The sequence below is a fragment of the Primulina eburnea genome, chromosome 7 (assembly GCF_022965805.1).
Source record: "Primulina eburnea isolate SZY01 chromosome 7, ASM2296580v1, whole genome shotgun sequence".
NCBI lineage: Eukaryota > Viridiplantae > Streptophyta > Magnoliopsida > Lamiales > Gesneriaceae > Primulina > Primulina eburnea.
In genome coordinates, this window is record NC_133107.1 from 6,023,433 (window position 1) to 6,049,801 (window position 26,369).

At 38.7% G+C, this 26,369-nt stretch overlaps 4 protein-coding genes across 9 annotated transcripts; 2 read left to right on the forward strand and 2 right to left on the reverse strand.

Moving 5' to 3' along the window:
• On the forward strand, positions 1-1,798 carry LOC140837458 (probable receptor-like protein kinase At4g10390). The gene is made up of 6 exons (XM_073203617.1): positions 1-93; positions 308-472; positions 567-699; positions 784-908; positions 994-1,096; positions 1,431-1,798. The coding sequence occupies exons 1-6, from the start codon at positions 1-3 to the stop codon at positions 1,796-1,798; spliced, it is 987 nt and encodes a 328-aa protein (XP_073059718.1).
• A 10,871-nt stretch (positions 1,799-12,669) lies between these two features.
• LOC140836952 (probable serine/threonine-protein kinase PBL17) lies at positions 12,670-15,928 on the forward strand. 3 transcript variants are annotated; one of them, XM_073202856.1, is made up of 7 exons: positions 12,670-12,829; positions 12,939-12,981; positions 13,447-13,717; positions 13,800-13,944; positions 14,660-14,796; positions 14,875-15,001; positions 15,434-15,928. In XM_073202856.1, exons 3-7 carry the CDS (start codon positions 13,502-13,504, stop codon positions 15,793-15,795), a joined length of 987 nt encoding a protein of 328 aa, XP_073058957.1. In that variant the 5' UTR covers positions 12,670-12,829; positions 12,939-12,981; positions 13,447-13,501; the 3' UTR covers positions 15,796-15,928. The 3 variants fall into 3 exon arrangements, with proteins under 3 accessions (XP_073058957.1, XP_073058959.1, XP_073058958.1); XM_073202858.1 differs by having other exon boundaries at positions 13,454-13,717; XM_073202857.1 differs by having other exon boundaries at positions 12,671-12,981.
• A 2,806-nt stretch (positions 15,929-18,734) lies between these two features.
• LOC140836954 (probable serine/threonine-protein kinase PBL11) lies at positions 18,735-25,940 on the reverse strand. Of its 4 annotated transcripts, XM_073202862.1 has the most exons (7): positions 25,862-25,879; positions 25,567-25,629; positions 24,920-25,127; positions 24,698-24,842; positions 24,234-24,370; positions 24,033-24,159; positions 18,735-19,432 (listed from the first exon to the last, which is right to left on the reverse strand). In XM_073202862.1, exons 3-7 carry the CDS (start codon positions 25,103-25,105, stop codon positions 19,038-19,040), a joined length of 990 nt encoding a protein of 329 aa, XP_073058963.1. In that variant the 5' UTR covers positions 25,106-25,127; positions 25,567-25,629; positions 25,862-25,879; the 3' UTR covers positions 18,735-19,037. The 4 variants fall into 4 exon arrangements, with proteins under 4 accessions (XP_073058963.1, XP_073058961.1, XP_073058962.1 ...); XM_073202860.1 differs by lacking the exon at positions 25,567-25,629 and having other exon boundaries at positions 25,862-25,940; XM_073202861.1 differs by lacking the exon at positions 25,567-25,629 and having other exon boundaries at positions 25,778-25,934.
• LOC140836953 (uncharacterized) lies at positions 20,091-21,593 on the reverse strand. The gene is made up of 3 exons (XM_073202859.1): positions 21,170-21,593; positions 20,969-21,087; positions 20,091-20,879 (listed from the first exon to the last, which is right to left on the reverse strand). The coding sequence occupies exons 1-3, from the start codon at positions 21,591-21,593 to the stop codon at positions 20,364-20,366; spliced, it is 1,059 nt and encodes a 352-aa protein (XP_073058960.1). The 3' UTR covers positions 20,091-20,363.
• Positions 25,941-26,369: the final 429 nt, after the last annotated feature.

The following is a 26,369-nucleotide window of genomic DNA, read 5'->3' on the forward strand; positions in this document are numbered from 1 at the left end:
ATGGCCCCGAAATCAAGGAATGCTGGAAAGATAAAATTGATTTCAGCTTCAAGTTCAGAAGCTTCACCGAAATCTTCGAAAAAGACACACGAGGTTGAATTTCTATGATTTCATGTTCATATTTGATTTCCACTGTTCTTTTATTTTTACTCCTTTGTGATCCAGATAACAATAGGTAAATAAGAAACATTTATCATTGAGCAAAACAAATGTACTTTAAAATTAAATTAATCGATTTAGCTTTTCACTAGAGTGATGTTTACAATGCCTTATAAAATGAACTTTTTTTAAAAAAAAATTCAATCAGAGGAAAGACCCTCGAGTTTTTACATACGTAGAACTTGAAGAATTGACTGACGGGTTCAATACACCTATTGGCGAGGGAAAATATGGCAAGGTGTACAAAGGAACATTTAACTATAGAGATATTGCCGTTAAAGTGTATGACTACGCTGACAAAGCTTATTGGGAGGTAATTAAAAATCCATTTTTCATCATGTAAAATGTGATTAATTAAGCAATAACTTTAATTATTTAATTGAAACTGTGATTTTCTCAATTGCAAGAATGAAAGAGATGCTCTCAGCAGCTTGGATGATGTACACATTGTATCTTTAATTGGGATACAATGTGACGACGAAGAACATTTTAGTTTAGTCTTGAACTATGTACCCGGAAATCTCGAAGTTGTTCTTCAAGGTAGGAAAATTTGTTACCGTGCATGTATGAAAATTATACTTATTTTGCGATCCCATTTTTATAATCGATCAACATGATTAATAGAAATGAAACTCGAATGGCCCGGCGTGCATAAGATACTCCTACAGCTTGCCATGGCGATTCAAGAAATTTCTCGTAAAGATTTCGTGGTCGGTGATATCAAACCCGATAACGTGTTGTTGGATAAGGTATAAACAATTTAATGCAATGAAAACCACAAAAGTATATGTCAACATATAATTTGATTAATCTTACCAAGTTATGCTATTGCAGGAATATAACGTCTTTGTATGTGATTTTGGATCGGCAAGAAAAGGAGGGAAAAATATACCAACAGTAAATTGGCACTATACGGCAAGAGAATTGTTTATCAATGGTAATGAGACTTTTAAATAATACACTATCTTATTAATTTTAACACGTTAAATAACCATTCACTTCTGATCTAATGACAATTAAATTAAATGCTAATTAGTTACACATCAGGTTGGAGATTGTGCCGACTACTTAGATTTTTGTCTCCTTTCTGCCATATACTAATAGAACTACCGTTTGGCTCAAGAAAATCTACATGTACACAAAACAAACTTGATATTCTTAAGTTTAGAAATATATAAATTTTAATACATATGTCCAAATTAACTCAATCTGGAAAATTCTCTAAAATATTTCACCATGTTGTATTTATAATTTAACATTAATATGTATAGGGAATGGATCATCTGCATCAGACGTATATAGTTTTGGTGTAATTCTTCTCCAGATGATAATGAAGATAAATGACTTTGGAGAAGTGCCCACAAAAAGTTCCGTAACAAGGCCCGAAAGAATGAGCAAAAGGAAGGGGGGAAGTAGCTCCAGCAGAAAGGAAGAAAAAAATCACATCTCAGTGATTGCAAAATATTATAAACAGATTGACCAAGTTGTTCACAAAACAATAGTAAGTTCGGGATGCAGCACAGAAGACGCAATTAAACTCGCAAAATTAGGAATTTCATGCACAGATGACTTCGAAAATAGGCGTCCTTCAATTGATGAAGTTATATCACAGCTACGGGGACTTAAGTCCGAGTCTTAGTTCTGTAATTCATCAATTATCATACAGTAATTTATTTTTCCAGCTGTTCCGGGGATATAATGAAGTATTTGCACAACATATTTTACTATGAGAATTCCGAATCCATGTTACTTTAATATTTGTCGTCAAAGTACTTGGTGATAATTCCAGATTTAAGGATTCCAAATAGCAGTAGCAAAGTGGATAACTTCATCAAAAAGCAAGCGAGCGTAAAATCGTAGAAACTAATATGTTTACCAGACACTAATTTTATAAGACGGTGGCTGGCTAGCTACGTACATTTTGCAGGCAGCATGCAAGGATAGAAATGGGCACACAAATTATGAAACAGAAAAATAAATTATAAGCCAATCAGCTACAACACGAACTTAGATACAATAAATGACCAGTTATTAATCGGGAATAAAGTGGTGAATCATAATAAGATCTGAAAAGCCGCGATAATAAAGATAAAGAGGGTAAAAGAAGGAAAGTTCAAGACCATTTGCAGAATAATAAATAATCTATCGATCCTTCAGAAGAAATAAATTTAAGAGAAGACATCAGTTAATAATTAATATGCGATGTGGTCCGCAGAAAGTAGATGCATGAGATTTGATTTGGGTTTGAAAGAGACGTAGATTTGGAGATAAATCTGTCCATCCATCGCCTTTTGTCCTTCTGAGCAAGGTAAGAGAGTTAAGAGAGGAATGGAGATTCTTGCGGAGGAACGTAGGCTGTTGGGAAGAAAAGGGAATTTGACATAGAAGGCCCGTTTTCTTAAATGTGATTGTGAGGAGGTCTATTGGCCCAAATTTCTCACAATTTGGTATATACATGACCATTTCTATCCAAAGGTCTGAGATCTTACTTGCACTATTTTTACTAGTACACCGACGCACGCGTTACGTGCTTGTACGATATGTTTTTATAATTTATTTGATTTATATTTAAATGAAGATCAAAATATATTTATAAGAAATAATGAGTTGCTACATTGTAATTTTGATATATGAACTAAAAAAAATAAAGAAGACCCAAATAAAAATTGAACCCACAACCTCATGGCTAAAAAACATAGGCTTTATCCACTAAACTACATGTGATTTACATTAATTTTTTAACACTTTATTAATATATATCATTAGTAAAACAGACCAAGACACCAAAAGTTAGTTACTCTAGATGCCTCTTACTTAATAATATAGTATAGACGATGGTTTATTATTTTTTTAAAAAAATCTTATTATATATTAGTGTAAATTATTATTTGAGGATTTTTCTTCCTAACATAGCGCAATAAAATATTTTTTAGCTTGATATAATTTTTTTATTATTCATGGGTATCTTGATAAATTTATTTACAAAATTTATTAACCTTGGGCCTCTTGAATATTTATTCCATGGATAGGTATAAACAAAAAAATATTTATGATTCTCTAAATTTATTATATATTATAGTAAATTGACACAATATAAATTTATTATCTGATTCATAAGAATTGTTATGATATTAACGTGGATGCTTTATTTTTGGAGTTGACATTCTTAGGCTGCGTTTGGTTGGCCAGATTAAGAAGGATTAAATTTTTTATCACACTTTATCCTGCGTTTGGTACGATTTTTAATTATCCAGCTCAATCCCTCCTATAAGTGATTGGGTGGTATTACGTGTGATTAAATAATACCTCCTTCCTCCGTTGGATTATTAATCCCTTCTCTATCCCTACTCTCTTTCCAATTTTACCCTTCTTCCTTCACCGCTATTGAACCACCTCGGCTGCCGGACCGCCGCCGTCGGACACTCGCCGCCGCTGCCGCTGTAGTAGCCCGAATTCCAAATTGGGTAATTAACGGAGTAATGGTGATTAAGAAGGTTTAAGGTGTAATTTTGGCTATGGTCATGATCGGACGAACCGAAGAGGGTTCGGAAGCACCGAAGAGTTCGGACGATCCGAAGTGTAGTTCGGTGAATCCGATCATAGGTGTCAAGTGTTGATCGACACGTCATTTTCCATGCATGTTCGGACGGTCCGAAGTGTATGATCGGAGGATCCGATCATGAGCTGTCAAGAGCCAATGGACACGTAGCGTTCGGACGTTCCGAAGTGTTGTTCGGAGGATCCGAACATGGCCTATAAATAGTGCTCGGATTTCTCATTTGTGACTTGCCAATTCATGATTTTGCCTCATAGTTGAGAGGATTTGGAAGGTTTCTAGGGTTAGTTGTTGGTCGAGCGATAGCCAAGAGCTGCCAGGAGTAGTAGCGTAGCGGCGCCTGAGTTTCAAGGCAATCGACATCAAAGGGCTGTCGACGGACGAAGGTAAACCCTAAACCTTTGGTAGTACTAGGGAGTACTGGTTTTGCTAGTCGAGCATGGTAGTATTGATTGAGTATGCTTTTGATGCGTAGGCTTGTGCTAGACCTGATTAGCGGTGTTGCGTAAGGCTAGGCTTGCTGTGATAGAGGTACGAAAGTACTATCCGAGATATCCTGGTTGAGTATACATTCATATATGTGTTGCATGAGTATTTGCTGCATTGTTATATGTCATATGATGCATGCTATTATGTCACGAGTTATGATGCATATTGCATATTATGTTGAGCCGTATCTCCTTCGAGATAGCCTTTACTGTTGAGCTGTATCTCTTTCGAGATAAGCTATATCTTGGGGCCGCTCAGCCCTGTCTTGTGGACGCATGGACACCGAGAGTACACAGTGGCCGACGGGTCGGGAGGGCTTCGGTGGTCCGGGACATTTTAGGTCCACGTCTGTCTTGTAGTGGATGCAGTGACCCAGAGGTTGGACCGCGCGGCACTATCCACTTGGCGCCTCTAGACTGAGCATTTTGAGATCCTTTGTGATTCCTGTTTCTTGACTACCCTGGTATCATATCATAGCATGTGCATTTCATATAGGTTTGTATACTCATACTTTTGTACTGGGCGTTCTTATCGCTCACGTCCTCGGTTTTGTTTATTCTTGGACACCCCATTCCCACGGGGCAGGCCTCAGGTTGGATGGCTCAGGAGGAGCAGGAGGAGGACGTTGAGTAGCTGGTTGGTTTAGTTTTCAGTGTTTTCCATTTGATTCGATATGGTTGTACTGGATATTTCATTTTGAGTTAGTCTAGACTTCGATTTCGATTGGGTTGTATAACTATTGTTGTTGGCCATATTTCCGCTGTTATCTCTGATTATAATTAATTAGGTTAATTGCATGCTTAGTTTTTGATTAGTAGGTGATTCTGGAACGGGTCACTACATTTATGGTATCAGAGCATGCGTATGATTTTGGGATATAGATTCTGTTTTGGGATTTCCGTTGACCATTTTACCATTTTCCCTATTCTATCTTGTAGCGATGGCTGACCATTTTGATGACGGGAGTAGTCAGGGGAGTGTAGGTCGATGGGGTGACCAGGACGATCATAGACGTCATCGTGAGCATCGTCATCATCGGGATGGTCCTAGGCGTTTCGATATGCATCGTTTCATGCAGATGGGGCCTAAGCCTTTAGTTGGCGGTGAGACTCCCGATGATGCGGAGGATTGGTTAGAGCGCATGGAGAGTTGTTTCCGCGCATTCCAGTGCACCGATGAGCAGAAGATGGAGACCCTTAGTTTTCTTCTCGAGGGCCGTGCTCGCAGGTGGTGGCGATCAACTTCTGCGCCGATAGTTCAGTCGCAGGGTAGAGCGACTTGGGTCGATTTCCGTGCAGCGTTCATGCAGCTGTACTTTCCTCCAGCCCTTCGCCAGGCCAAGACGATTGAGCTCCTGAATCTTAAGCAGGGGAGTATGTCTGTTGATGAGTATCAGCAGAAATTCTTTGAGTTGTTACCCTTCGCTCCTCATATCAGTGGCAGTTCTGAGGCCAAGTATGATCATTTCCTCCAGGGCCTTAATCAGGAGATCTTTGATCGAGTCACTGTCTGTGATAATCCTACTTCTTATGATGGGTTAGTGAACCGGTGTCGCCAGGCAGAGATCAGTCTCCAGCGTGGTAGGGCTATTCTTTCTTCTTCTAGACCTCCGAGTACTTTGAGGCCTCGATCTCAGTCATTCAAGAAATCTGGTTCATCTTCTTCTGGATCTGGATCTCGATCTAGTGGTGTTTTCCGCTTTGGTAAGAAGAAGGAGTCTTGTGCGCATTGTGGGAAGAACCATCCATCGGAGCAATGCCGAGTAGCCGCAGGAGCTTGTTATCAGTGCGGAGAGATGGGGCATATTAAGAAGAATTGTCCTCAGTTGCGAGGTGGAGCAGGATCCGGTTCTGGATCTCAGACGACTGTTCAGCAGAGGAGGCAGGGTCAGGCAGTGGGTAGTTCTAATCTTCGACCTCGTGCCCAAGGTCAGGTTTTTGCGCTGAACCAGGATCAGGCTGCAGATGAGACGGAGAGAGTCATAGCAGGTACTTTTCATTTATGCGGTATTCCTGCTTTTGTTCTTATTGATACAGGAGCCTCTCATTCCTTCATTTCTGCACGATTTGTTAAGCGTCATAGGTTACCCTATGTTTCTCTAGACGTCATTCTTTCTGTTTCTACTCCGATGGGTCATTCGGTGTTAGCGAAGCGTCTAGTGATGGGTTGTCCCTTAGATTTTGAGGGTAACAAGTTGACTGCGAATCTTATGATCCTAGAGATGGAAGATTTTGATTGTATCTTGGGTATAGACTTATTGACTACCTACCGAGCTACTGTGGATTGTTACCAGAAGCTTGTTCAGTTTCGTACGACTGAAAGCTCTAGTTGGTTTTTCTATGGTGAGGGAGCGCGACCTCCGATGCCAGTGGTATCTGCTCTGAAAGCCTGTCGTGCTTTAGAGTCGGGCGGGGAAGGCTACCTCATCTATGCGATTGATTCATCCACAGGTAGTGTTGGTCTAGAGGATATTCCAGTGGTTTGTGAATTTCCTGATGTTTTCCCAGATGAGATTCCTGGTTTTCCTCCGGTTAGAGAGGTGGAATTTGGCATAGATTTAATGCCAGGGACTGCACCGATTTCTCGTGCCCCCTATCGTCTTGCTCCGTCAGAGATGAGAGAGCTGAAGCAGCAATTGCAGGATCTTCTTGATAAGGGTTATATTCGCCCGAGTGTTTCGCCTTGGGGAGCTCCAGTCTTGTTTGTCAAGAAGAAGGATGGATCGATGCGGTTGTGCATTGATTATCGCCAGCTGAATCGGGTGACGATCAAAAACAAGTACCCTTTACCCCGTATTGATGACTTGTTCGATCAGCTTCAGGGTACTTCTGTTTACTCCAAGATCGACTTGCGATCGGGTTATCATCAGATGAGAGTCAGAGATGATGATATTTCCAAGACTGCATTTCGTACTCGTTATGGGCATTACGAGTTTCTAGTTATGCCATTCGGATTGACGAATGCGCCAGCGGTGTTCATGGATCTGATGAACCGAGTCTTCCGAGATTTTCTGGATCAGTTTGTGGTGGTTTTCATTGACGATATCTTGATCTATTCCCACAGTGTGGAAGAGCATGCCCAACACTTGAGGATTGTGTTGCAGATTCTTCGCGAGAAGCAATTGTATGCTAAGCTGAGTAAGTGCGAGTTCTGGATTGATCGTGTGGTATTCCTTGGTCATGTGATTTCCAAGGAAGGAGTTTCTGTGGATCCCAGCAAGATTTAAGCAGTGCTGAATTGGTCACGTCCGACGACGGTGGCTGAGATCCGTAGTTTTCTAGGTCTGGCAGGGTATTATCGTCGCTTCATCGTGAATTTCTCTCAGATAGCCAGACCATTGACGCAACTTACTCGGAGGGATGTTCCATTTGAGTGGTCATCCGAGTGCGAAGATAGTTTCAGAGAGCTTCGTCGACTTCTGACTTCCGCACCTGTTTTGGCGTTACCGTCAGGATCTGATGGTTTCAGTGTTCACACCGATGCCTCCACTCAAGGCTTAGGGTGTGTGTTGACGCAAAATGGTCATGTGATTGCTTATGCTTCCAGACAGCTGAAATCTCACGAGGAGAAGTATCCCACTCATGATCTGGAATTGGCAGCTATTGTGTTTGCGCTGAAGATTTGGCGTCATTATTTGTACGGTGTTCAGTTTGAAATCTTTACTGATCATAAGAGTCTGAAATATCTGTTCACTCAGGCTGAGTTGAACATGAGGCAACGTCGTTGGATGGATTTGCTGAAGGATTATGATTGCGAGATCAAGTACCATCCAGGTTCTGCGAATCTCACAGCTGATGCACTTAGTCGCAAGGTGAGAGCCTCTGCACTTCAGACTTGTGCTATGACTAGTGCCATCCAGGATAGTTGCTCGTTGGGGTTTAACTTCAAGCATCGGAAAGGTATGGAGAGCATTCGTGTTGCTACCATTTTATCTGAGCCCAATTTGTTCACTCGGATTCGAGAAGCTCAGATGTCTGATCTCAAGACTCAGAGATTAGCTCGGTTAGTTGGTGGTGATAGCAATTTCCATTATCAGTCCAATGGTCTTCTGTGCTTATCTAATCGGGTGGTAGTACCAGAGGATGACACTTTGAGGGACGAGATATTGTCTCAGGCGCATCGAAGCAAGTTAAGTGTTCATCCAGGAAGCAACAAGATGTATAGAGACTTGAGGATGCGGTTTTGGTGGAAAGGGATGAAGCGCAGCGTGTATCAGTTTGTCTCCAAGTGTCTAGTTTGCCAGCAGGTTAAGGCAGAGCACCGTCGACCGGGAGGATTGTTGTTGAACTTACCTATTCCAGAATGGAAGTGGGAGCATATTACGATGGATTTCATTACTCACTTGCCATTATCTTCGAGGAACAGCGATGCTATCTGGGTAGTGGTGGATCGACTCACCAAGTCTGCTCATTTTCTGCCGTATAATCGTGATTTCACTTTCGATCGTATGGCTCGATTGTACATTCAGGAGATTGTACGTTTGCATGGAGTGCCTGTCAGTATTGTTAGTGACAGAGATCCTCGTTTTACCTCACGGTTTTGGGGTAGTTTCCAGTCAGCTTTGGGTACTACACTGAGTCTGAGTACTGCTTATCATCCGGAGACTGACGGTCAATCAGAGAGGACTATCCGTACGCTTGAGGATATGTTGCGAGCCTGTGTTATGGATTTCGGACCCGCTTGGCAGGATCATTTGCCTTTGATTGAGTTCGCGTACAACAACAGCTATCATCGTAGTATTGGTATGGCACCATTTGAGGCGTTGTACGGGCGACGTTGTCGTACTCCATTATTCTGGGATGAAGTCGGGGAACGACAGGTAGAGGGACCGGAGTTAGTCCAGCAGGCTATAGATAAGGTTGCAGTAATCAAGAAGCGGATTAAGACTGCTCAGGATCGACAGGCTAGTTATGCGAACACAAAGCGTCGACCTCTTCATTTTCAGCCAGGTGAGAAGGTGTTTCTCCGAGTTTCGCCTTTTCGCAGGATTTTGAGATTTGGTCTCAAGGGTAAGCTGTCTCCGAGATTTATTGGTCCATTCGAGATACTGGAATGTGTGGGAGATTTAGCTTACAGACTTGCGTTGCCGCCGTACCTATCAAGTATTCATGATGTGTTCCACGTATCCTTGTTGAGACGTTATGTAGCAGATGAGTCGCACATCTTACATCCATCTGAAGTTCAACTTGATACGGATTTGTCTTACGTGGAGCGACCAGTTCAGATTCTAGATCGCAAAGATAAGGTGTTGCGGAATAAGATCATTCCTCTTGTCTTAGTGCAGTGGCAGCGTCGAGGCACTGAAGAAGCCACTTGGGAGTTAGAGAGTCGTATGCGTTCGGAGCATCCAGAGCTCTTTTGAGTTGTGCTTTGTATAAGTTTGTGTTTTCAGTTGTAATCATAGTATCAGTTGTATTCAACAACAATTGAGATGTATTAATGATGTTGTTATTTCGTTTTGTTCATTCTCTAAGCCTGATTTCGAGGACGAAATCTTTTAAGGGGGGGAGAATGTAGTAGCCCGAATTCCAAATTGGGTAATTAACGGAGTAATGGTGATTAAGAAGGTTTAAGGTGTAATTTTGGCTATGGTCATGATCGGACGAACCGAAGAGGGTTCGGAAGCACCGAAGAGTTCGGACGATCCGAAGTGTAGTTCGGTGAATCCGATCATAGGTGTCAAGTGTTGATCGACACGTCATTTTCCATGCATGTTCGGACGGTCCGAAGTGTATGATCGGAGGATCCGATCATGAGCTGTCAAGAGCCAATGGACACGTAGCGTTCGGACGTTCCGAAGTGTTGTTCGGAGGATCCGAACATGGCCTATAAATAGTGCTCGGATTTCTCATTTGTGACTTGCCAATTCATGATTTTGCCTCATAGTTGAGAGGATTTGGAAGGTTTCTAGGGTTAGTTGTTGGTCGAGCGATAGCCAAGAGCTGCCAGGAGTAGTAGCGTAGCGGCGCCTGAGTTTCAAGGCAATCGACATCAAAGGGCTGTCGACGGACGAAGGTAAACCCTAAACCTTTGGTAGTACTAGGGAGTACTGGTTTTGCTAGTCGAGCATGGTAGTATTGATTGAGTATGCTTTTGATGCGTAGGCTTGTGCTAGACCTGATTAGCGGTGTTGCGTAAGGCTAGGCTTGCTGTGATAGAGGTACGAAAGTACTATCCGAGATATCCTGGTTGAGTATACATTCATATATGTGTTGCATGAGTATTTGCTGCATTGTTATATGTCATATGATGCATGCTATTATGTCACGAGTTATGATGCATATTGCATATCATGTTGAGCCGTATCTCCTTCGAGATAGCCTTTACTGTTGAGCTGTATCTCTTTCGAGATAAGCTATATCTTGGGGCCGCTCAGCCCTGTCTTGTGGACGCATGGACACCGAGAGTACACAGTGGCCGACGGGTCGGGAGGGCTTCGGTGGTCCGGGACATTTTAGGTCCACGTTTGTCTTGTAGTGGATGCAGTGACCCAGAGGTTGGACCGTGCGGCACTATCCACTTGGCGCCTCTAGACTGAGCATTTTGAGATCCTTTGTGATTCCTGTTTCTTGACTACCCTGGTATCATATAATAGCATGTGCATTTCATATAGGTTTGTATACTCATACTTTTGTACTGGGCGTTCTTATCGCTCACGTCCTCGGTTTTGTTTATTCTTGGACACCCCATTCCCACGGGGCAGGCCTCAGGTTGGATGGCTCAGGAGGAGCAGGAGGAGGACGTTGAGTAGCTGGTTGGTTTAGTTTTCAGTGTTTTCCATTTGATTCGATATGGTTGTACTGGATATTTCATTTTGAGTTAGTCTAGACTTCGATTTCGATTGGGTTGTATAACTATTGTTGTTGGCCATATTTCCGCTGTTATCTCTGATTATAATTAATTAGGTTAATTGCATGCTTAGTTTTTGATTAGTAGGTGATTCTGGAACGGGTCACTACAGCCGCCCTCGCCGGACATTCGTCGGACGCCACCGCACAGCCGTCACGGGACCACCGTCGCCGCGCCATCGCCGCCGCCGGACCGTCGGACCGCCGTCGTCGGAGTGGAAGAAGAAAAATAAAAGAGGAAGGGCAATTTTATCCTTTCATCAAAAATTTCAAAATTATCATATACTTAAAAATCTTACCAAACATACTATCATATATTACATCTCTACAACAATCATTTTTTTTTTTATCATTTACATACTAATCATTAGTTTATTTTATCCTACAACCAAACGCAGCCTTAAAGTATTATTACTTTAGTTTGATAAAATAATCGTTAACGAGAGAACAAAATCAGCAATTTGATGTAGTGAATTGCTTAAGAAAGTGTATGCATGTTTCCCAAATATTCATATTGCTTATAAAATATTGTAATTATCCCAGTTATAATAGCGAGTACATAACGAAATTTCTCGAAATTAAGGTTCTTCAAAAATTTTTTCTGATCAATCATGTCACAAAAAATATTGAATTGATTGAGTGTGTTATCGAGAAAAAAAATTATTAAACAACATATTATACAGACTTAATTAGTATTTGTAGCTTTAAAACTGTAAGACATATTATTCTTAGTGATCATTTCGGAGATGTTTTATCTTATTATTTAATTATAATAGAAATATGTTGACTATAAAGGAGAATATATCAGTGACGAGCCTGATGCATTTTGTAAACATGATCAAAAGAAAATTTATTACGGCTTACACAACTCAACAGAATGAAATGACGGAGCGGATGAACATGAACTTATTGGACAGAACAAGACCCATGTCGAAGACTGCGGGTCTAGATAAGTCATTTTGGTCAGAAACAGTTAAAACTACTTGTTATATTATCAATCGTTGTCCTTCAGTGACGATTGATCTGAAAACTCCAATGGAGATGTGGACTGGAAAACCGACTGATTATTCTCATTTGCATACATTTTGGGCGGAAATAGTTAAAACCGCTTGTTGTATCATGCATTGTAGCAGTTTTTGAGTCCGGCTAAATGTAGAATGTTGTATAGCATGACTTCTTGCAATAAGAGCTAAAGACATATATTTCATATTGAGACGTGTGTTGACTGTTTGAAGTTCTTTGTGTAAATTACTTCAAGGAGATGTAAAGTATGTTCATAAAGTTGAGAATGTGCGAATGATGTCGTTTTTCATATGTATTATTTGCTATGTACGGTACGAAACGGATTTGTTGAAAGTTTAGAATAACAAATCTAATCGAAACAAATATTAAAAATAAAAATAAAAAAAATCAAGGCTCGAATTTATGATTTAAATACTATTTTAAGATAGATTAGTTTGATTATCGATCCGATAATAAAACATTGATATAAACAACTTTCCAATTTATCTGATTTAATAAAGGTAAATAATGAATTGTTATTTTTTATAGTTAGCTAATTAGAATATCTGAAATTAAATAAGGAAATATAGCTAAATATGTATAAAAATCCATATTTGATTATGTAATTGAGACCGGGAAATACGTTTTTCCCCAAATCTGAAACCACTCTTGCTTGTTCGTCTGGCTTCTCTTCGAAATCCACCTCCAACAATACCAAATCTCCAGATCCTCCATAATAATGGCTTCCGTCTAAATTCAAACTTTATTTTCTTGGGTTCTGTGAATCTCCCTTCAAAATATTTGTGAATCTTCCTTTGTTTTTTTTTTTACTGGAATTTCTTTAGACTTTCTCGAACTTTAGTATTTTCTTTTGATTTTTTCAGCTAAGGATATACACTGAGTGGGTTGTGGGATTCTGTTTTCTCAGTAAGTAGCGTCTTTCAATTTTTGATTCTTTATGCCAAATAGAAAGGGGTGATTTGTCATCTATTTTGTCTACTGTTCAGACCTTGCAGTCGACATTCAATTTAATGCAACTTACTCTTTGTTTTTTCACCCAGGCTAGCTTGAATATTACCTACTTTTCTTGTTAGTTCAAAATAATTTTCTTACTGCTGAACTTTTAACTCAATCTCTTCTTAACTGACGTTTTTGCAATGATATGCTGATCCTTAGATGAATTGATATTGATAAGTACCCTCTTGCTTATGCATTAGGCCTTATAACTTGATGATATATCATAGGCTATATGCACAAGTTATTGAATTGTAGATATTTGTTTGTCGTGAAGGTATTGTTCATTTACATTGCTTGTGCTTATATTTTCCCAAAAAGTTACTGTTTCAACAAATGGTGTCTCCTTGAGATATTAATTTCTGTTTTGTGAACTAGCATACAGAAGTAAAGAACTTCTTGGACAGTTGGGCTGGACTGGAAGATTGGCGAAATGGGTTATGATACACTTTCACAAGTCTCCTATGAGAGTTTGATTTGTTATACCGATAACTTTAGTGAGGGAAACTACATTGGCCATTTCCAATTTGGAAAATATTACCATGGAAAAATTGTACGAAAGGGTGGGGTCCAACATGTGGTGGTGAAGATATGGGAAGTTCCTGTTATATACAACTATCTACCTGGAGAAAATGAGGCTAGATTATTTGTATGGTTTCTTCTGGAGAAAGCACATTTCATATTTCCATTGTCTAGCAGTCTGACAGATTACTAATAGCTTGCTTGTTCAGGATGAGCTGAGTTTACTTGGCCACCACACAGCAATCAGTCATCCCGCCATGGTAACATTGTGCGAATACTGCTTTGATGGTGAACATCTTGGCATTGTTTATGAGCTCAAGGCACTTGATTCTCTCTATAACCTCATTCCGGAAGGTACCCAACTTCTCTTTTCTGAAATTTTCAGTTTTGGTCAAGTTTTTACTTGATATTTTCTACCCAAGGGTAGCTGCCCACCAGTTGGAGATCCATTGTGTGCTGATAAGCTTAGAGAAATTATTGCACAAATCACAATAGTTGCCAGTTCTAATAAATAAATTAATCTCATTAAATAAAACAAGAAAATTGCTGTGCCTTTGAGCAGACACATCCAGAATATCCACCTCAACCACTGAAAATAGGTTCAAACACTTGATTGTTATAGTCTGTACACTAGTAGGTCATCAAAGCAGCAGAGAAACAGTGCTGAGATGGTAGTCCAACAAGTGATTGCGAAGAGATGATAATTTTTAGCTTCGATTCAGTAAGGAACCAAGTATGGCGGAGAAAAAAATCTTCTGTGACCTGGTTGGATAATGCTCCTTTATATGATGTGGTTAGCCTAAACTTAATGTTTGTAGCAAACTGAGAAAAAGAAGAGCAAAACACGTATCCGTTTTACTTGATCACAAACAGACTTGATGCTCAGTACTTTCAGGAATCTTTTTTCGTCTGTGCTTTGGTAAAATTCTGTTGTGTCTGGTGTGAGATGTCATTAATGGTTCATGTTGCTGATCGATATGCTAAGATTGAGATGTGGGTTTTTTGTACTTGTTCACTTATGGCACATGTCATCTCAATTATTTTGCACCTAAGCATGTGTTATATGTAGATGGTTTTACATGGCTTCAAAGAATCAAAGTTGCCCTCAGATTTGCTAGTCTTCTCAAATTTTTACATGCTGGAAATCCGAATTTCAATCCCTACATTGTTCGCAATCTGGATGCTGCCCATATACTGCTCGAGGAGGTCTTTTCCCTGATTCGCCAATTCTAGGATTATGGTATAAAGTTATCGTTAGTTGAAATTTATTCACTTATCATGCAGGACCATAACCCAAAATTATGTGATTTTGGTATGATCACTGGTGGGATATTTCCAGACAGGACAAAGATAAAAAAGGAGGTGGTCATTGGGTGTTATGGTTATATCGACGCGCATTCAGCTTACCGAGGTACGCCACCCATTGTATTCTTAGCTTCTCTGTAGTAAAGATCAAAACTGTAGTTTTGTTGTGGGCCACTAAACTGTCATGGTGCTGGTTCTATAGAATATGTTTTTCTTAAAAAACTGTTTATTGATTTCTACCTATTTTTCAAGTTCTTTTTTCATTAGAAAAAAAGTACTTGTGCATCAGGATTAACACGAAACCGATATCTTTAAGCTTGACATTAGGCTATTGGTTTGCTGCCCACACGATGGTAGTTTGCAAAATTCATAGCTGATTTCCATAACCAAAGTGTAGATTAGTTTGTTTACAAATAAAACACCAATATATGATCTTATTCTCAGCACAACATTTGGCTCCTACATAGCAGTTAATACCACAGAAGTGTGTTGGGTTTAATTGTTGATTTGCAATGAGATGTACTCGGGTTTTCTGCAGGTACGTGGTCACGTGCACGAGATGTGTTTGCATTTGGGACTATACTTTTGAGTTTGATTTCTAAAAGAGTTTACACTGAAGAAGAAAGGCTATCGAATGCGCCAAATGTTAATGAATGGGCCTGGGAGGAATATAACAGTAACTTGGATTCATACTCGCTTGTCCACGAAAGTTTAGCAGCTGAAAGTGATTTTGATCCTCTAGATGGTCGTAAAATTACCGTCCTGGGTATACAGTGCCTTCGTGATCCTGGTTATTACCGACCTACCATGAAGCAAGTTGTGAAGAGACTGCTGAAACTCAAAGTAGTTAAGCGGCATGCAGACTTTCTAGGAGTAAACATGATGCATTCCCCACAATAAAATGGCAACAGAAGTAAGTGCACTATTATTTAGGCCGGGATGTGTTAATTTATCATGATAATATTGGTAGAAACTGGTGTAGCATCGTATTTATCCTGGACTAATGTTTATAAAGTCTATTTAGTTTTCGTTTTGTGCTTCTATATATATGTGTGTGTGTATATATATATACTATCAATACCAAATAAGTTATATTTGGTGGGTTTAGTAGTTTTAGGAGAAAAAATATAAAAAAAATAATCACATTATTATATGAAAACCAAACTTTGATAAATTACATTATTAAAATTATAAAACAAACCAATTAAGACTAAACTGGCAACTTTCTATGTTTGGGACCAGTATGCATAATGAGGCACCGGTTTTGGGCTGGTTTCGGCGCCATCGTTCCTGGCATTGGTCCAGAACCGGTTCTGGACATTTTTAGAAAAGAATAAACAAACATATAATAAATGGTTCTGGACATTTTTAGAAAAGAATAAACGAACATATAATAAATGGTTGAAAATGCAATATAAATTTATCGATGGCAAATTGGAGGAGTATTTGGCACTCGCAGGCCTTAATTCGTGAAGGTTATCGATGGAAAATTGGAGGGGACAACAATATTTCGGTATGGTCAGAGCCATGGCTACGTAATCTCGAAAAGCCTCGTGTTGAAACTCAAATCATCCCGGGACTAGAATCTCTGAAGGTTGCAGATTTACTTATACCATTCACTCTTGAAGGGGATACCGAGTTCATTGAAGATATTTTCTGTGCTCGAGACACTTCAGAAATCAAAAACATCCCCCTTATGACTAGTGGTCCGAACGTTCAAATTTGGCGTTTCAGCAAAGATGGAAATTATTCAGTAAAAACAGGGTATCATCTTGCCATGAACAACATCTACTCAGGCAGAGGAAACAACATATCTGGTGCTTGGACTAAATTATGGGACTTACATATGCCACCCAAAGTTAAAACTTTCGCGTGGCGTATGGTGCGGAATTTGCTCCCTACAAGAATAAAAACCTTCAAAACAAGTGCCTTCTGGTCCCGTCCACTTACGTAAACTGCAACTCCATGCTAGAGCAACCCTGGCATCTCTTCTATACTTGCCAATTTGCACAAGATTGCTGGGAGTTATCCTCCGTGAAGATTGAAGTCAATTCAATTCCCTCCGAGATCGAGGACTTTGCTGATTGGTTCTTTAACATTCTAGAACAGTTGGATGTCGAGAGGAGACGGTTCTTTGTAATGATTCTTTGGGGCATCTGGCATTCACGAAATGAAAGAGTATGGAACAACAACTCACTATCTGCAAATCGGACGATTACTTATGCCATGGACACACTAAATGATTGGCTTGCTCTAAGAACAACAGAAACTCAACAGAACCAACAGCTGAATAGCAGCACTGAAGTGGTCTGGAGGAAACCCACAGAAGAATTCTTTAAGTGTAACGTGGATGCGGGTTTTAATGCCGATAAAAAATCATTTGCGGTTGGCATGGTAATTAGGGACTCAAATGGATCCTTCATAATATGCGGAACCAGCCTCCACCACGGAACAACATTGGTAAAGGAAGCGGAAGCAGTCGCCATACATGAAGCTCTAAGCTGGATCAAAGACATGGGCTACGACAAGGTAATAGTGGAAACAGACTCAAAGATATCAGCAGATGCAATCCACTCTGACATGCCAGATCTCACTGAATTTGGCCACACTATCAAAGCCTGCCGAGCTATCACTAGGAATCAGAGTTCGTTTATAGTCGAACACGTTAGAAGACAAGCCAATAGAGCCGCTCATACTTTGGTTAAAACGGCTCTTCAACAAGCTTGTTTTGGTATTTCTGATGTAATGCCTTTTTCTATTAGCACTATAATTATAAAAGATTGTAATGCCCAAGCTGAAGTTGAATAAATGACGTTGTTCGAAAAAAAAATCACAACTTCAAACCATTCTAAGATTTCAAAGTTGTTCGTAGCCTGAAAATTATGAATTAGGAAGAATTGAAGCTCATTTGAAGAGTTTGAAACCGATTTTCCTTTATATTTTTCCCGTCCGACTCCAAAACACCGTTAAAAAAGGTCGATTCCACTTGATTTTTCACTCGGCCTTTCCTCAGGCGCCTCATGGTTGCTCAATCCAATATGTTCGTTACAATACAAATCAAATGTATCTTGGAGAAAATGCTCGACTGACGTGTCTTTTGATAGTCAATATTCTTGTCAAAAAATTACCATAATATTAAAAAATATGTTAAATTTGGGGATTACATACTCAATCTTACAATTTCCTGTTTTAGTTCGTCAAATTTATGTCGGTTTCATTTTCAATATCTTTGTGAATTCAACTTTTACTACAATTTTCCAACTTTATTCCGTAGTTATCATTGTAAAAATGTCGAATTTAATTTTTAGTAACATAATCTTATATTCACGTCATTTGAAAATTTTGGTTTCCTTTTTCTTTCATTATTTAGGAAAATTCTTGTTAAAATGCATTCAAAATCAAACCCGAGGAGATTAGATTCGATGGATGAATTGGCACTCGGGATACTTGATTTAGGAGTCGATTTCATTGTTTCACATTTTGGCATGCTCAATGCCCGAAATACCCGCACAAACATTCGTAATAAACGGTTATATATACTATCTGATATAACATAGAAGACAGAAAAGAAAAGAACAAGTTGAATGTAGCAAAAGTACAAACTCGAGATATTAAAATTAGTTTGTAGACTATTGCGAAGACCCATTGGGTTTACCCATAGCACACCAAAGATAGCAGTTGCGGGTTTCCAAAGTTTAAAAAACTGCACGACTTGTGATTTTACACTTTATCAAGTGTAATTTGGAAACCATTAACTCGGAAATTAGAATGGAGGTTTAACAGAACAAAGGCTGCTAAAGTTTATGACCTTCCTCCACGGGAGAATTGCGTCAGTGGTCTTATACAAATCTCAACTTTAAAAAGATCATTGTGTTGAATAGATGCAGATGGAGTGTGTTTTTTCCAAATCTTCCATAAAAGAAAATCTTGGCTCAATAAAATGATGAAAGGAACCGCCAAACATAACCCCGAAAATGAACAATTATATACTGAAGAGAGTCAAACTACATCAACGGTATCCTAGAGTCATAATCGAATTCCTAAAGTAGATACAGTCGTCTGATTGCAACCACCAGCTAAACTACTAAGATTCATTTACGTAAAAGATAAATAACAAATGGAACCAAATATAAGTGACTCACTCAGTGACCATTTTTATGGGGGTGGAGCAGTTTGTTCACTCCTAGAAAAGGAGCATGCTGCTTAACAACTGGAAGTGTGAGCAGAGACCTCAAAACTTGCTTCATGGTGGGGCGTTCATGGTCACATACATTTATGCATTCCATTGCCATGGTAGTGATTTCTGCCCCATCAGTTGAATCAAAATCGGGATCCTTCGTTAAGCTTTCATGGACAAGTGAACGTCGGGTGGCTTTCGTGACACTGTCTGATTCATTAGCGATGTATTCTCTCTGTGCCCATTCATGAACAAAAGGTAATTGGGCTTGCCAATCTTCTCCAGTGTAAACTTTCTTGGTTATTAAACCTAGCAGTATAACCCCATATGCAAAGACGTCTTGTTTATCTGAACACTTGCCTAAAAGCAAATCCAAATACAAAACTTTCTCAATAATTTTGGTTATAAAATCCATACAATTACTTCAGTAAAACGAAGATAATGTAAAACTAAACAACAAAGTGAAGAGTGCAGCTTGGTAGGCAAATCTGGAAGCTGAATACTTCTAGGGTATGAAGATGCTCATTAGTTTGTATTTCAAGAGTAAACAATGTCTATACACCCAATGCAGTTTGCCCTTTAACCCAGCTTAAAAGTATGCAATTGTTCCTTTACCATGGTCCATAGCGACACTAGTAGACTTGAGCGGGCTCAAGCTACTCCTCACAGCTTGCTCAGGAGTCACAATGGAGAGGAATAAATGAAAAAAATAGCAAAATGTTGATATTCATATTTCTTTGGAGTTCACAAATTTTTTTCTTGACAGTAATATCATATGCACTCAACCTCCAATAAACACCATGTGGGGTCATCTATTCACACTTATGCATAAATCCTTGTATCAAAACGCTGCAACTATAAAGTAAATATTCCTTGCCAAACAAAAAAAAACCCCAAAATACGAAAAGAACTCTTCTTACAAACAGTAATATCGTTGTTTTATTCAAAGCAACCTTTATAACTCTATATCCTATAATTCAGTCACGAGTAGCTTTTATATGTGTTCACACCATAGTTGTCAAGGCGCTAGGCGACGAGCCACTGCCTAGCGCCCGAACGCCTAGGCGACAAAAGGCGATCGCCTAGCCACGAGGCGATAATATAGAGAGAATGTATTATATATTTATGTTCTACTAAAAATCAACTATTAATAATAATGAACTATATGAAAAACTAAATATATAAAACTTCAAGTAACAAAAAACAAAAATATCTCAATATTGTCGATAAATCAACACATTCAAATCTTATGCTAGACAATTTAATTTTTCCAAAACAATCTAGACTCAGATCAATCACTATCTAATTCAATCATTTCATCCACATCACCATCCTCCACATTTTCATCAATGTCTGAATAATCATCTTTCAACACATCATCATCAAACTCTCCCTCGTCAGTAGATTCTTCATCTACATCCATTGGTGATTGTAGAGCATGAGTAGTTTGGCTTGTCACCCGACCTCTTCGTCCTCCCCTACCTTTGCCTCTAGAAGTTGAAGCTCCCCTATAAATAGGGTTCGAGGTCCGTTGTTGTCTAGTATGTCTGATTTCTTCTTCTACTCCAGCAGCCTCTGCTACAACGTTCCATGTCAAAGTATCATCATCATCATCAAAAACAGGTTCCTCTCCAGCTTCCATCATTCCAACCAACCACTCATTATTACGATCATCAATATTCCTCAAAACTATAGGATCTCTTTTATCCTCCTTAGCCGCACGAGCCTTGAGTGTTTGATTGTACTTCACATATACCAAATCTCTTAGTTTCTTGTGATCTAGTCTATTCCTTTTCTTTGAATGTATCTGTGACACGAATGACGAAACCATCATAAACTATAAATTGAAAAGAAAAGTGAAAGAAGTCATGTAATACCGTAATAGTATTTACTCACATGCTCAAATATGCTCCAATTCCTTTCACAACCCGAAGCACTACATGTGAGGCTAAGAACTTTGATAGCAAATTCTTTCAACTTTGGAGTACCATTGCCAAACATTTTCCACCAATCCGCTGAAAAAAAAATGTATCTCATCATTTTCATTTGATATTTAAGTATTTAACTATTTAACTTCTTGCAAAAAAAAACACATACCAGGCGTCATTGGTTGGTCTTTATTATTCCTTGCTCTGATGGCAAATTCGTTGCCGAACAATGACTCCGAGTTCTTATATACCGGCAACTCCTCCATAATAATCTTATCCCTCACGTCATGGCTTGGAATCAATCTTTGTATGCATGCAAACAACCCATTTGTGACTTCTGCATCTGTCTCAACTTTCGGATTGTGATAGTAAAAATATGGGTTTAAGTAGTATCCTGCCGCGTGCAAAGGATGATGAAGCTGATTATCCCATCTAGCATCAATAAATTCTAACACTTTTTTACATTTCTCTCTGTTGTTATCAAAGGACTTGAGAATTGTTTCTTTTGCTCTGTCCATAGCTTCATAGATATAACCCATCGTTGGCCTTGTTTCATTATCGGCAATGCAAAGAACCATCACTAGAGGACACATCACTTTAAGGGTGTATGTCACATTATTCCAAAATGAAGGCTTGAAAACAGTATCATTTGCCTTCTTACCCTTTATATCATTTGATCATTTACTTTCTATCCACTGTGTTGATATGAACATTCTCTTCAAAGCCTTTTGTCGTTTGTGGAGGCTTTGCAAAGTGAGAAATGTAGTAGCAAAACGGGTGACTTCATGTCTTGCTAGCTCTTTGTTTCCAGTAAATTCTCTCATCATGTGCAAAACACCTCCATGATTGTAAATGTAACCAACAAGAGCAATTGCTCTAGAAATAGTCTTCCGAACCACCTCAATTTTGCCAATATCCTCTAGCATCAAATCAATGCAATGAGCAGCACATGGAGTCCAAAACAAATTCGGTCTTTTTGCTTGTAGAAGTTTACTTACAACAAAAAAAAAGAGTACAAAACAAAAAAGAATCAATTTATGTTATATGTAATATAATATCCAAGGAAATAAAATTTCAATACTTCACTTACCAGCTAAAACATAATTGCTGCCATTGTCTGTAATCACTCGCACGACATTTTTCTCTCCCACACGCTCTACAAATCTATCAAGCAACTCATATAACATGGTTCCAGTCTTGACATGGGAGAATGCATCCACAGATTCCAAGAACATTGTTTCTTTGGGTGAATTAACCAAAAAGTTGATCAATGTTCTATGCTTCCTATCAGTCCACCCTTCAGACATAATTGAGCAACCATATTTCTCACATTCATCTCTGTTTTCTTTCAACAACTCATTTGTGTAGGCAATTTCTTTCTGTAAAAGTGGTACCCTCAATTCATGATAACTTGGTGGTTTCAAATTCGGCCCGTACTGACCTATGGCTTCAATCATTTCCTTGAAGCTATCTAAATGGGCAGCATTGAAAGAAATCGCAGCTTGATACATGAAACGAGCTATCTTTTGAACTGTTCGATCTCTAAGCTCTTTATCACAAGCATCGTTTATGTTTGTTTGCCTCAATTTCCCCCCTTTGGTTTTCTTCTTCGTGATAAAGAGATCCATCGGCCCTTTAACACTGCCACTTCCAGCCTCGTGTATGGAAGTCAAACTTTTCTTTTTCCTTGGTTTTACATCTTCTTCATCGTCTTCATCTTCATCGATATCAAGAAAGCAAAAATCTTGCTTCATTCCACCGCAAGCTCTCAATGTTTGCTTCTTCTTTTCATTCATATAATTCAGCATCTCATCACGGACACTTTGAGGACACTCTTTGCATTTTCTAACATTTTTTGAATTCCCAGCAATATGTTGTTTGGCTCGAAAAATTCCTCCATTGGACGTGAAGCCACAAAACTTACACGTCACACTAGTAGTATCATTTGGATTTTTCAAATAACAATGCTTCCAACCGGGGTCTTTCTTATTATCCTCATCTGGTTGTGTGTTTTCTGATTGAGGATGAGAAGCCATACTAGGCTATTTTTTTAAAATTAATGCAAAACAGAAGCCTGAAAGAGAAGAATCTGCCCGGCAGAGAAGAAAAGTTGAAAGAGAGGCCTGAAAACAGAAGCCTGCGGCTGCGGCAGAGAAGAACAGGTCCAGGAGCTTCAATATTCAATCGGCAGGGGAGAATGGTGTGCGCAGAAATGGCAGGGGAGAATGGTGTGCGCAGAACGGCACGGCAAAAGCTTCAATCGGCAGGGGAGAAATGAGAATCGTATCGACATGCAAAGCAAAACTAGGCTTTTTTTAAAAATAAATTACTTATGGGCTGAAATTAGTTATGGGTTTATTTAGTTGGGCTTTGGGTCATTAAAAAATAAAGGATATGCGATGCGCACATGGTTCTGCAAAGAGACAGAACGCCTGGAACGCCCATCGCCCGGAGAAAGGCGGCTTCAAGGCGCTAAAGGCGCTCGCCCAGCCATGCACCGTCGCCTGGTTGTCCATAAGGCGCTGAAGCTCCGCCTAGCGCCTGAGGCGCGCCTTTGACAACTATGGTTCACAGTCACACACATGACACACCTTCCGGACCTTTTCCATTATTCTTTACGACACAAATGCTGATTTCTCTCAATTCCTTATTCACCAATCTCTATGTATCAGCAACATAAACAGATTATTATCATCCCTACTGGCCTCCACGACTTCCATTAGCAATGAAATATATTATACATGTAGAAAAATAGTTAAATAGATTAAAACAAATAATTGTAGCAACATCATCATCGAAACAAGCCAACTATATGTTCCATTCTGTAAAAAAAACTTACTTCTGTTTTGTTCCTCAAGGAAAAAATATTGAGGCATTTCAAGCTCAAAAAGCATTTAAACAGAACCATAAATCAATCAACAATTTCAAACTCAATTCTGTTCAGAGATAATTAGTAAAATGTGAGGGGCAGAGCTGCAGATTTGAATCAATATAAGGCATTATTCTGAGGATATCATATGAAAATGAAATACCTTTCTTGCCAGCATAAGGGTCGATGTGACTGTAACATCCATTGACATGATCGTTTTTATGAACTGTTCTATCAGGAAGAATTCCACCGGTTACCATGCTGAAATCACATAACCTTGGATAACCATTCTGCATGACAAGTGAAATAATTATTTCGTAGTGCCGTAAATATTTTGATGAGTAGAGAACCATCCAAAATGCACCTCATCAAGCAATACATGAGCAGCATCAAGATTGCGAACTATGAGAGGTGAGTACCGCAGATATCCGGTATGCAAAAATTTGAGGAGGCTAGCAATTCCAAGGGCAACCTTGATTCTTTGCAGCCACGTAAAAGAATCTATAGATTAAAGAGGGTTGGGTTAACTGTGGAGGTGATGTTCATTCAAATCAACAAACATTCAACTGCTGGACAAATATTCAAGTTTACAACATGCGGAGCTTGACCGGTAGAATGTCAACAAACAGAACAACATACCACATCTAATGAAGAGAGAAGAGAGACGAGACAGGAATTGAAGTATCCAAATAACAAAACAAAAAATATGGGAAATGTACTTGAAGAACAAGTTTGTTGATATTTCTGTTAATTAAAAGATTGCATGAGATGGAGCTCTTAGATGGGCGACGGCTAATTGTGCATAAAATAGGATACAAAGTTATATACCTTTTGGAATGAGGTTATATACGGAGTCAGAAGCCTGGAACTCATACATCACACCAAGATGTTCACCATCAGCACAGAATCCATACATTTGTACCATGCTCGGATGATTAAGCATCATTTCATGGCGCAATAAAATGACTTCATCCTATACAAGTACAATTATGAATGTCATGCAGCACGACAACACAAATATCTCATATCTATTCTTTGTAAAAGACATACCGCTAATCGTAAAACATTATATCCAGTTTCCCATATTTTCACCACAAAATGTCGTTCCCGATCGGGACAATTAAACTTTTTACGGTAAAACTTGCCGAACTGGAAATGACCGATGCATTTGCTCTCACTAAAGGAATTAGTATAGCGGCTCAACACGTCATATGTAAGCTTGTCGAGCGGATTCATTCTTTAGCCAATTTCTGGTTTGCTAAAGCACAAGTACATAAAACATGATAAATTATACAGGAATGGAAACATTAAGAAACAAAAATTGCAAAAAAAAGCAAAGCAACATTGTTTGAGACAATAAATTTGAAGTAATTATCCATGCAATAAAATCCGTGTAGACAATAGCCGCACCATTTGCACTCATTCAAATATGTATCTAAGGTTACAACTTTCAAATGAGTGATGCAAACACCGAAACAAGAAAGTTGTAATTGAGCGGCGCAGAATAGGTCTAACAAGCTTCTTTCAAGGAATTAAAATTCTGCAAATATGTCACCCAGAGAAGACTTAAAAAACAAAGAAAATTGGGTCGTAGTTACTTCAATGAAACACCAAAATTTTGAAATAATATAACCACGTTAAAAAAGCTAAGTTATCTCAGCCGAAAAAACCTTGGTTCATGAATAAGCAAAACTAACCAAGCTCTACATAAAAGATTGCATCTTTGTGGTGACTACTGTTTATCCCAATCGTCGGAGAATCTGTTGATTTTAACAAAAAGGTAGTAATAATAACAGTAACCCTTTTACAGCAAAAATTCAAAGATAAACGAGTTCGAAATCTTTCAGGGTCGCTAGGATGAATAACAAACAAAAATAAAGTTATCGAACATGGGTTTCCAAGCCCCACCTATCTTTGAATCAAGCAACAAATTGATTGGCACCAGCCACCATGAAAGAAGAGCAGAGAGCTCGTGGGTAGAAGATTTTTTACCTGCTTCAACTTTAACAATTTCTCTCTGAAACTGCTCACCCTTCGTGTTCCTAGGTTACCGAAGGCATAATCAGGAATTCTTTGTTAAAATAAAATATAAATCATAATTTTTTTGTCAAAAAAAATAATAATAAGATACATAGAATTGATAAATTAATAGGTATTTTATGAGACAGTCTCTATGTATATTTATTTTTAAGACTATCAAATTTTGCTCATATTTATAATAAAATATAATATTTTTAATTTGTGACAAAAATAGAATATTTATCTCATAAAATTGAACCGTGAGATCCTTTCACAATTTCTTTTAATATAGATTTTAATCAAATGTAAAAAGAACAAGAATAGAAAAAATTAGAGATATACGAGGTATCGTAAATACAATCAAACCATTTCAGTTATACAGACAACAAAAATAATATATTAAAATAAAAATAAATTAAAATAAACCTTCAAGCTTCAATTAATTATATAAAAACTACCAAATTTTAATAAATTGATTTGC

Coding starts and splice junctions, on each gene's coding strand:
- LOC140837458 (XM_073203617.1), top strand. CDS start 1: ATGGCCCCGAAATCAAGGAATGCTGGAAAGATAAAATTGATTTCAGCT. Junction 94..307: donor CTTCGAAAAAGACACACGAG/GTTGAATTTCTA, acceptor AAATTCAATCAG/AGGAAAGACCCTCGAGTTTT. Junction 1,097..1,430: donor AAGAGAATTGTTTATCAATG/GTAATGAGACTT, acceptor TAATATGTATAG/GGAATGGATCATCTGCATCA.
- LOC140836952 (XM_073202856.1), top strand. CDS start 13,502: ATGGGTTATGATACACTTTCACAAGTCTCCTATGAGAGTTTGATTTGT. Junction 13,945..14,659: donor CTATAACCTCATTCCGGAAG/GTACCCAACTTC, acceptor TGTTATATGTAG/ATGGTTTTACATGGCTTCAA. Junction 15,002..15,433: donor CGCGCATTCAGCTTACCGAG/GTACGCCACCCA, acceptor GGTTTTCTGCAG/GTACGTGGTCACGTGCACGA.
- LOC140836953 (XM_073202859.1), bottom strand. CDS start 21,593: ATGTGTCCTCTAGTGATGGTTCTTTGCATTGCCGATAATGAAACAAGG. Junction 21,088..21,169: donor AGACCAACCAATGACGCCTG/GTATGTGTTTTT, acceptor TTTTTTTTTCAG/CGGATTGGTGGAAAATGTTT. Junction 20,880..20,968: donor ATTGGAGCATATTTGAGCAT/GTGAGTAAATAC, acceptor TTCGTGTCACAG/ATACATTCAAAGAAAAGGAA.
- LOC140836954 (XM_073202860.1), bottom strand. CDS start 25,105: ATGAATCCGCTCGACAAGCTTACATATGACGTGTTGAGCCGCTATACT. Junction 24,843..24,919: donor ATAATGTTTTACGATTAGCG/GTATGTCTTTTA, acceptor GTACTTGTATAG/GATGAAGTCATTTTATTGCG. Junction 24,371..24,697: donor ATATAACCTCATTCCAAAAG/GTATATAACTTT, acceptor TTTAATCTATAG/ATTCTTTTACGTGGCTGCAA.